Source organism: Panthera pardus, unplaced genomic scaffold, assembly GCF_024362965.1.
Source record: "Panthera pardus isolate Hobbes unplaced genomic scaffold, ASM2436296v1 HiC_scaffold_24, whole genome shotgun sequence".
NCBI classification, from domain to species: Eukaryota; Metazoa; Chordata; class Mammalia; order Carnivora; family Felidae; genus Panthera; species Panthera pardus.
In genome coordinates, this window is record NW_026526810.1 from 62,763,868 (window position 1) to 62,775,357 (window position 11,490).

At 33.9% G+C, this 11,490-nt stretch overlaps 1 protein-coding gene across 1 annotated transcript; it reads right to left on the reverse strand.

Annotated features, from left to right (window-relative positions):
- Window positions 1–8,276: 8,276 nt before the first annotated feature.
- On the reverse strand, window positions 8,277–9,218 carry LOC109255613 (olfactory receptor 4L1-like). The gene has a single exon (XM_019430444.2). It carries the CDS (start codon window positions 9,216–9,218, stop codon window positions 8,277–8,279), a length of 942 nt encoding a protein of 313 aa, XP_019285989.2.
- Window positions 9,219–11,490: the final 2,272 nt, after the last annotated feature.

The following is an 11,490-nucleotide window of genomic DNA, read 5'->3' on the forward strand; positions in this document are numbered from 1 at the left end:
CATATCATATTACTATGCATTTCCAAATTTAAAAATTACATTGTTTTAGAAAATACATACTGAAGTAGCTAGAGGTAAAAGAGCATTATATCTAGAACTTACTCTCAAAATTCAGAAATAAAAATATATGTGTATACATATAATATACATATATCACATATGTATTATATACATATGAATATATACACATATAATTGTATCTCTATACACATATAATTTAATATATGTAAATATCTATTTATCTTATATTTACATAGATTTATATATGCAAATATATTTTTTGTATGCCTATACTATATACCTTTATATGTACCTATAAAAGCACTGTTAAATATTATTAATATTATAGCAGAAATGAACTTTACTAATTACCTATAATAGGCAAACTTAAAATTATGTTTGCAAGTTGAAAATATGGATGATACTATGGAAAAAATTAAAACCTCTGTTAGGAGATAAGGATTACAATTTAATTAAATGGAAGGACATATCATGGTCATAAATTGAATGACATAACATAGCAAAGACATTAGTATTGTCCTAAATATATGTATTCTACTGCTAAATACTGTCCTAAATATATGTATTCTTACCTGCTTTTTTAATTACATTTTTTATTTAAGTTTATTTATGTTGAGAGAGAGAGAGAGAGAGAGAAAGTATGAGTGGGGGAGAGGCAGAGAGAGGGAGAGGGATGTGGGGGGCCGGGCCCCGGTGCCAGGCTGAGACGGGGTCGAGCAGTGTTCCCCGTTGACTCAAGCCAACCCGGTGGTTCCCCCTCCCATTCCCCCACTTTCAAGGGCATACACAAGCCTTGTCAAGGCTGAGAAAGTTAATTCCTGAAGCCTGTGGTCTGCAGGTGTTGGCAGTAATGCTACCTCCCTTTTTCTACCCCGAGTCAGATAGACACAAACATGGGAACTGTGTCTTGCTAGCAATCTATCAACAAGGTCTTGTGACCTGTTCAGAAAGTTCACAAGGTACACAGAACTAAATGTTTTGGCTGGCAGTGATCATGTGAAACCTGTTTATTCTTAGAATGACCTGATCCATAAGAGTCTTATATTATAAAAGATTGTGTATAGCAACAATAAAGCCGTCACTTGGGCCATCAGCCCAGGGGACCCTCCTGTTCCCAAACTTTCTTCTCTCTTTTTTTCTTGCATTCCCCTACCCTCAGGACCCTGACCTCGGTGTTTGTCGCGCCGGCCGCGACAGAGGGAGAGAATTCCAAGCAGGCTTTGCACTGACAGTGCAGAGCCCAATGTGGGGCTTGAACCCACGAATGGTGACATCATGACCCCAGCCAAAGTCAAGAGTTGGATGTTAAACCTACTGAGCCGCTCATGCCCCAAAACTTAGCTGTGCGTTAAATGAGCTCACGGTGAAACCTACATAAAGGTGCATGATTTTCTAAGTGAACTGTGAATAGAATAACAAAGCAGGTGAACATATCAACTAGATATTAAACCATATGTCAAGTGAGAGCACCAAAAATAATAAGGTGATGATAAAATAAAAGACGAAGAGATGGAACTGAGTAGAAAACTCAAGTCATGTATGTATATGCATACAAATGTCTTCTGAGATACATATATGTAAGTGTACATATGAGATATACATATACAATGTACATATAAACATATATACACACATATGTACATATTTACACACACACACACACACACACACACACACACACACACGTACTTATGTGATGACCAAGCAGAACACTAAAGAAAGGACAGATTGATTTGTAGTTGCTTCTGAGACTAGTGGTTAACTAAGAGGAGAAGAATAAATTTGGGTCCCTACCTTTCAAATATACAAAGGTGGTCTGCCGAAATATTTAACCACAAAAATGTGAAAAATATGATCATAATAGAAGAAAATGTTGAGGAATATCTGTGTGGTTTATGGTTGAGGAAGAATTTCTTATAATCATATCTTTTTTAAATGAATAAAAAGACAAACGTTTAATAAGTTCCTGAACACAAATTTTTATCCAGTCAAGGAAACTAGAGACAAGAGTAATGCATGAGAAATTCAAAAGAAATATTTGTAATCTATTAATTAAATTAAAGTGATATTAATATTTAATCACTTTTGCCAAATAGAACTTTCTATGATAATGAAAATGGTTTATACCTACCTGTCTTGTCCCATTTGGTAGCCACTATTTACATATATCTATTAAACACATGAAGGAGACTAATATGAGTTAGTCTCCAATTTTATTTCAATTTATTTATTTTAATTCATTCAACTTAGAATTTAAACAGACATATAAGGGGTGCCTGGGTGGCTCAGTTGGTTACGTGTCTGATTCTTGATTTTAGCTCAGGTCATGATCTCGTGGTTTGTGAGATCAGCCCCTAGTTGGGCTCTACACTGTGCTGACAGTGGAGCCTGCTTGGAAGGAACTCGCTCCCTCTGCCGCTCCCCCACTCGCACTTTCTCTCTGTCTCAAAATGAATACAAAAACTTAAAAATAAACAGATATATATGTTACCAGCTACTGTATTGAACAGTGCAGAAGTACAGCATGCAAATCAACAAGAAAAGCTCAAAAACTTAAGTCGGCCAGAATCTTAAAAGAATAGCCATAGGAAAACTTGAATAGCTAATAGGTATGAGAGGGGTACCAAATTCACTGATAAACAAAAAAAAAAAAAAAAAAACAAAACAAAACAAAAAAAAAAAGCAAAAAAAAAAAGGCAAATTAGAGCAACAAGATATTATTTTACATTTAAACAAAAATTTAGAAAGGCTAATTACAGTAAATTTTTTAGTGGGGACATGAGCAATGGGAACTCTTGCTGTGTAGCTGGAGAGTCACCCTGGAAAGCAGTTTGTAATATTTAGTGAAATTATGTGGGTAAATGCTTTATTATCCAGTTTTGGTTCTTCTGGGTGTTTATCTTAGAGAAATTCTTACACCTACATAGGGCTGTTGGACAAATATTAATCATGAAATCATTTATGGTAATAGGAAATCATAAGCAGTTTAGCTGTCCATCATTTGATGAGTAGATAGTACAGAGAGTTTACTAGTGAATAATAACAATGCTTTGAAGTGATGAACTTTCATCGCTTCTCGGCCTTTTGGCTAAGATCAAGTGAAGTGATGAACTCTCTTTGTATTAAAACAATATGAATTGTATTCAGAGGAAAAGAAAATAGAACGGCATTTTTGTAAATTAATGCACATAGATTTATAAAATAAGGAAATTGTCACATTTAAAGGGGAATAAATATATTTAGAATGAGATAATTTCAGTGAAGAATTAATTTAGGAAGAAAAGATAAAAATAAATAGACTCTTATGTACAATAAACTGCGGCATTGTTTTTATCTCGATGCTACATAGAGGATACTATAGAAAAGGGAAAAACAACTGATAAATGACATCTGGTGTTCTAAATCTTTTCCTCTCTGCATGATATAAAGAAGCAATTAATTAATTAAGTCCTGTTATGAAGAACAGTGTCTCTCAAATTTTGGCTACAATTTCCCTTAAAAATTACAAGGAAGAATGAGCTTATGTATTTGACAAGGTAAGTCAGTGACACCTGCAATCTAACCAGTCACTCAGTCAAGCAGTGTTTATTAAGTAACTACCGTATGGCAGACATGCGCTAGGGATGTTCCAGTGAGTACGGTAGACATGGTCCTTGACTTCATGATTCCTTTATGTTCTATTGGGAAATATAGATAGATGTAAGCATTTGATTAAATAATTTACAGTATGACAGACACTAAAAAACAGCAATCTAGGCTGCTTTGGAGTCCTGCAACAGAGAGTTCTGCTCACGTTTGCAGGATTAGGGAAGGCTTCTCTCAGATGAAGTCGGAGCTCTCCCTGAAGATGAGTAGGTGTGAGTTTAGAGAAGATGGTGGTAGGTGAAAGAGCTTATAGTCAACTTTTAAAACTGAGCTATCGTTAATGTATTTAAAACCTTTTCAGAAAATAGAAAGAGAAAGTTATACAATGAACAATTCTAAAACAAACCAAAACAGAAACAACTGGTAAAATAATTCTGATAAGATGAAAAGCAAAATAAAATCCATATTATTACAAACTGGAGCTTCAAGTACAAATTCAAGGACATGTTGACAATATTAAGTCAATCCACTAGTGTAACAGATTAAATGAAGAAAGATACAATTATCTCAAAATGTACATAAATTTTTCATAAATTCAACAATCATTTATGATTTTAAAAGATTGGAAATTAATAAAAGAGACATATCTTAATTTTAAAAAATATAGTCCATGATATTTTGTGAACAAACGCTGTAAATTCAGGGTTAAAAAAATGCCTTCCCTTCAGCATTGTACTGATGGTTTTAGCCAAATTAAATCCAACCTACTAAAATATCACTAAATATATTATAAAATAAAATATAACAAAATGAAAAGATATGCTACACTGATGAACTAGAATAATAAAAATTACAAAGTTGTTAATTTTTTCTAAGTCTATAAATTCTGATTTCAATTGCTATTCTAAATTGTTTCTCTAGAATTTGGTAAGTTATCCTAAAATCATCTGAATGAGTTGATTGACAAGAACAGGGATATATTTAAAGTAGAGCATTTTGAGGGTGCAGATTCCCTATGACAAATAGCAACTATGTTTAAGATTGTGTAGTGTTTTCCTTGAGAAACAAAATGTCCATTGGAATGGGTGACAGAGGCCAGGAATGGATGCCTGGATATTCGGCATATGGCAAGGGTAACAATCAGTAGGGAGAAACTATTTAGTAGCTGGTATTTGGATGATAATTTATATTCATATAAAAATAAAGTAGATTCCTATCAGATACCAATATAAAATTTAACTTCCAGTCGGATTAAATAATTAAATGTGATTATTTAATTTGTAAAAAAATTATAAAAATTATAAAAAAGAAAATAATATTTTGGGCTATCAAATGTAAAGATGTATTACATAAAAGACAGAATCATAAACCTAAAGGAAAAGATAATTAAATGTAACAATTTTAAATTTTATAAATTTATAAACATCACAAAGTGTTCATATAATCTGTAGGAGTGAAGATGCTTTCATTTCATGTAATTTGTGTGTGTGTGTATGTATATATATATATATATACATACACACACACACAGTATATACATATATATTCACTATATATATATGTAGTGAAAAGGCAACCCATAGAATGGAAGAAAATGTTTATAAATTATATACAATGTAACATTGTGTATCAACTATATTCAAATAAAAAATTAAAATAAAAAATTTAATATCCACAATATATAAAGAACTTCTATAATTTAACAACAACAACAACAACAAACAAACAGTTTAATGGGCAAAGGATTTGAATACATATTTATCCAAGGAAAATACACAAATAGCCAACAAGTATATGAAAAAATGCTCAACATCATTAATTGTTAGAAGTGCAAATCAAAACCACGCTGAGGTATTACTTCACACCTCTTAGGGTGGTCACTATCAAAATAAAAACAAGAAGAAACCAGAAAATAACAAGTGCTGGCAGGGATGTGGAGATGTGGAAAAATTGGAACCTTCTGCACTGTTAGTAAGAAAGTAAATGGTGCAGCCACTCTAGAAAACTATGAGAAGTTTCTCAAAAAATTAAAAGTAGAAATACCATATTATACAACAATCTGGCTTCTGGGTATATATCTAAAAGAATTAAAAACAAGATCTTGAAGACATATTTGCACACCTGTGTTCATTGCAGCATTATTCCCGATAGCTTAGAGGAGGAAACGACTTAAATGTCCATCAGTGGAGGAATGGATAGAGAAAATGTGGCATATATACATAATGGACTAGAATTCAGCTTTACAAAAGAAAAAAAAAATCCTTACATGCTACAATATGGTTAACATTCGAAGATGCTATGGTAAGTGAAATAAGCCAAGCACAAAATGACAAATACTGCATGATCCACTTACATAAATCTCTAGTAGTCAAACTCTTGGAAACAGAAGGTGGAATGGTGTTTGCCAGGAGCTAGCAAGATGTGCAAAGGGGAGTTTTTGGTAAATGAGGATAGAGTTTTACTTTTGCAAGATGAAAAATTTCTAGAAATCTGTTGCACAAAAAGGTACACATAGTAACAATACTGTACACTTAAAAATATTTAAAATGTAAAAAAAAATTTAAATGTTGTATGATTTTTGCCACAATAAAAAAAATAACCAGAGAAGCACATATTTAAACAGATAAATCATCAAAACAAACTGAGTAAAAAAATACATTTTAGAATAATAACATTTATATAAATTCCATTTATATCAAGTTAAAAACACACAAAATGTTTTTATGCACAATGTATGAAATATGAGGGAAATGATTTTAAGAACATACAAAGGAATGATACTTGTGGAGTTGATGATAATGATGACCTTTGCTACAATAAAAGAACTGGGTGAAGATGGTTGCTTGGGGTCTTGATTATCTCTAATAAAATATTTTGGTAGTAAAAGAGAATCTAAAATGTGGCAAAATGTTAGAAATTTGATAAAACTACATGCTATATCAATGTCTACCCTTAATTCTACGATTGAAATAATTCATAAGAAATAAATACAAATATACCCAAAGAACCCAATGAACTTTAGGGACCTGGTTCCCTTAGGTTTTGAAAATAAAATTTTAGTCTAAAATATAGCATGCACACATGGCTCACAATACTATCTTTAAAGCACCCTTTAATCTATAATTAGTATATTGCACATATTGCTTAAGAGGCAATGAAGAAAGAATTGGGTAAAAGCCTCTAAAAATGTTCCTGGATGTTCAGAAGAGAGCAGAGCATTTGGATTTGATATCAAAGAGGCTATACAATGTCATTTTATTCTAATATCCATGAACCATAGATGAAACATTATAATTTAGTACACTTTATACAACTTGGAGAGCTTGCATACTTCTTGTTTTGTTGTAATGTGATTTCCTGGAACATAAGGGGGCTTCTTCATTTTCCCTTGTCCATGGGGATTAACACAATATTAATGCTCTTACTGGATTCTTGAGAGATACATGAGAACAAATATGTGTATAAACATAAATGAAAGAATAAGGTAAAATGAGCTGTGTGTAACATATATATCAGGTAGAATTTCTATTTTTTAAGAAAGAAATATGTGTTTCTTGTAAGTAGATGACAGATCTATCTTCATAGAAACTAGCCTGTTTGCCTTGTTAAAAAAGTAATAATTCTTACACATATTAGGATCCACAAAAATCTGAGCTTATGTGTGTGTGTGTGTGTGTGTGTGTGTGTGTGTGTGTGTGTGTGTGTTTAAGAGTTTAGAAGAGTTGGGGGTGCCTGGGTGGCTCAGTCGGTTGAGCCTCTGACTTCGGCTCAGGTTATGATCTCGCAGTTCATGAGTTCGAGCCCCATGTCGGGCTGTGTCCTGACAGCTCAGAGCCAGGAGCTGGCTTAGGATTCTGTGTCTCCCTCTCTCTACTCCTTTCCCGTTCATGCTCTGTCTCTCTCTGTCTCTCAAAGATGAATAAATGTTAAAGAGTTTAGAAGAGTTGGGATGAGCACGAGGTGTTGTATGGTAACCAATTTGACAATAAATTTCATGTTTAAAAAAAAAATCAGGGTTAAAAAAAAAAAGTTTAGAAGAGTTCATACAATCGTATGCACATTTAGTCAACTAGAGAATTTAGCTGAAAGTGCCCTAATTCTGAATTAAAAATAGATAAATAAATTCCTATTTAATTCCTCTTTATTTAAAAAAATTTTTTTTAACGTTTATTTATTTTTGAGACAGAGAGAGACAGAGCATGAACGGGGGAGGGGCAGAGAGAGAGGGAGACACAGAATCGGAAGCAGGCTCCAGGCTCTGAGCCATCAGCCCAGAGCCCGACGCGGGGCTCCAAGTAACGGACCGCGAGATCATGACCTGAGCTGAAGTCGGACGCTTAACCGACTGAGCCACCCAGGCGCCCCAATTCTTCTTTATTTAATGAAATTTAGTCTTGGACATTTCTAGGTTTCCGACTATACTTAGTGAGCCAGTTTTTTTAATTCTTTATTACATTGAAAAATGATTAACCCTACCTGGATTGAATTTTAATTAAAACATATTCTTCCAAAAAATAAAACATGTTATAGAAATGTTATAATGGAACATTTGATATTTTTAATATACATTATGAATATTTTTAAGTCTACAAACAAAATGAATTAATACCAACTTATTCTGAGATGTACATGAGTTTTGCATTGAAAAGCTTTATCATCATGATTGTTGCCTAGAAGATCTGTCTGGATCTGACATGTTGGGTCCTCAGCCTATTCATGGCTGCTTTCATCTCCTTATTTCTCAGAGTGTAAATAATGGGGTTCAGTAAAGGTGTAATAATTGAATAAAACACAGAAAGAAATTTATCCACTGAAAAGCTACTGACAGGCCAAGCATAAATGAAGATACATGGCCCAAAGAACAGAGTGACCACAGTAATGTGAGCGGACAGTGTGGACAGAGCCCTGGAGAGTCCACCAGAAGATCGACGTTGGACAGTTACCAGAATGACAGTGTAGGAAACGAGCAAGAGTATGAAGCAGATGAAAGACAACAGTCCACTGTCAGCAGTTACCAGCAACTCCAGAACATAGGTCTCAGTGCAGGCAAGTTTTAGAACTAGGGGAAGGTCACAAAAAATATCGTCCAATATATTGGGACCACAGAAGGGCAAGTTGATAGTAAAAACCATCTGGCTCATTGTATGCACAAAACCGACAACCCAGGACAGCAGCACAGAGCCCGTGAGGACCCGGCGGTTCATGATGGATGTGTAGTGAAGAGGTTTGCATATTGCAATGTACCGATCAACAGCCATGACTATGAGAAGAGTCATCTCACTGCCCCCTAAAAAGTGGAGGAAGAACATCTGAGCCATACAGCCCCACAAGGAAATAGTTTTGTTCTCCTTGAGAAAATCTGTGACCATCTTAGGGGTTGTGATTGTAGAAATACACATATCCAGAAAGGAGAGATTTCCAAGGAGGAAGTACATTGGTGTGGAGTACAGATGTGAGTCAAAGGTTACGGTGACCACGATGAGAAAGTTTCCTGCCACAATAGCTGCATAGGCCAACAAAAATATGAAAAAAAAGAAAATTTCAAGTTCCCAAATGTTGGTGAGTCCTAACAAAACAAACTCTGATATCATTGAGCTATTCATTGTATCCATCTAGTCTATATAGGGGTTTTCAGAAAGTCATTAAAATGTAGAAAATCTGAAAAAAGTGATGATTTAAACTTTGATAGTTTTGAAGATATGAACATATAGAAAGTAGCATTGGATTCCTATAGAAAGAGAAAAGATGAACATTTCTCAAAAAACACATTCAATTTATTGATTCAAGCAACATTCACAGTACCAAATTTTTTTCAGCCAGAAAAGCACCAAAGATAAGAAATTTATTGTAAAATTTTGTAAACAGTGTTTGCAGGTGTAGAATGCATCTCCACGTTGATTTGTTGTTTCTATCATGAGTTTATGAGTTTATGAACCATGAGTTCAATGTGTCAATGAGTAAAAGAGCCAAATGACCATTAGTCAAATGATTTAATTCAAGTGGGTAGTAATATAGTCGTATAACTTTGTGGTGATGGTGCTAAGTATTTGATCTTTTGCTTCTTTCCCCTTCCCTAATATAAAATATTCAGATGTGTGCATGTGAGTTGATATATTTTTTTCAGCAACTTGCTTTAGGGTAATTTATTATATCAATTATACTATATCATCACCCCTCCCTTCTATCTTAAAGAGGTATAGCAATGATTTCGCTTATTCCTGAAGCTATAATCTGGTTATGGATTATCATATGTTCTTATTGCCCCCCTAAATTATAATAAAACAAGCTTCCTAGGAAGTTTCCAGGCAAGACCATAAATGTTTCTCAGTTTCCAGGTTTCTCTCTTTCTCCCTTCCTCCTTCCCTCCCTCCCTCCCTCCATTCTTTCCTTCCTCATTCCCTCCCTTCCTTTTTTCCTCCTTCCTTCCTCCCTCCCTCCCTCCCTTCCTTCCTTCCTTCCTTCCTTCCTTCCTTCCTTCCTTCCTTCCTTCTTTCCTTCCGTCTTCATTTCTTCCTTCCCCTCCTCCTCCTCCCATCAATGTCGTCCTCCTCTTCCTCCTTCTTCTGAATAGCGTTGTGCATTCAGAACAAAACTTGTGTCCTCCACTGCTGAGCCTTTTCGCCTATTTTCCTGAATGTATTATTGCTGGGTTCTTGGCTGGAGTTTTTATTTTTTCCTTGTCCCTTTATATTGTGTATACAGATGGTCTTTACAAGTAGTGTTTATGTTTCCTTGGCTCCTAAATGCTTATCATTATTGTACCCAGTACTTTCCTCTGACACTGTTTTGCACTTGTGTGCAGACTGACTCAACTCTTATCTTGGCTCCTACATCCTTAACACTTGTACCCTGTATATGTATCCAGATTGGGCTGACACTGTTGGCTTACTTTTATCTACTTTTAATTTTGATTTAGATCTTTTGGTCCTAGCATGTTTTTCTTTCTTCTTAAAAAAAAATCTATTAGTGATATACACCAAACACATAGGTGGAGGCTCATACATATACAAACAAAAAGCATGATACTTACAGCACATTCTAGTCCTGGAGCACCAAAACAGAGCATGCAAAACCTACTCTGAATTTCTTTCTTTTCTTTTCTTTTCTTTTTTTTTTTTTTTTTGCTTAATAGTTCAGGAAATATTCAGAAGTTTTTGTTTAGCCTAACTATCAGAATTAAAGAAAGAAACTGAATCAAGAATAAAGATTTAAATTCTGCCCCTGGCCTCAACATTTACTAGAGATGTATACTCTTAACTTTTGAACATTGATTTATTTTTCCATAAAATCAAATAATACCTACTCTACTACCTCATAGATTGTTATGAGACCCCAGGGTAACATATTTGGAATATATTTGTATATTTTATTAAACAACCATAGATCCTACATAGGTACAATCACATAATTCTATCTGTAGCATTATCTCATTTTCTGATGATTTTAAGGATGCTCAAACCAGTAAGAACCACAGAAGAATCTTACCATGTAAGACTTGGTAAAGAAGACAGTGTCAAAGTATTTTTCTCTATAAATATAAATGATGTAATTACCTTAGTTGTCTTCATTATAAAGATTTAACACCATCATTGTTATTCCATTTCATGCAGTACTTGAGTCTGCGTACTAGTTATGTATAGCTTCAAATTATGCATTTCTCAGTCTTATGGTACTAACAGGAGAAAATCTTGAGAATTATAAAAGCAATTTTGTAATATTTTAATATGTAAAATTGGAAAATTAAAAGAAAAAAATTGATATTTATTAGTTTTTTTAACAATTTGCAAGCCTCTTCATTAAATATATCCATCATATAGATGGATTCTATTCTGTTAGGATAGATGAAATCATTCATTATGACAATTTATACACATGATCAAAGAT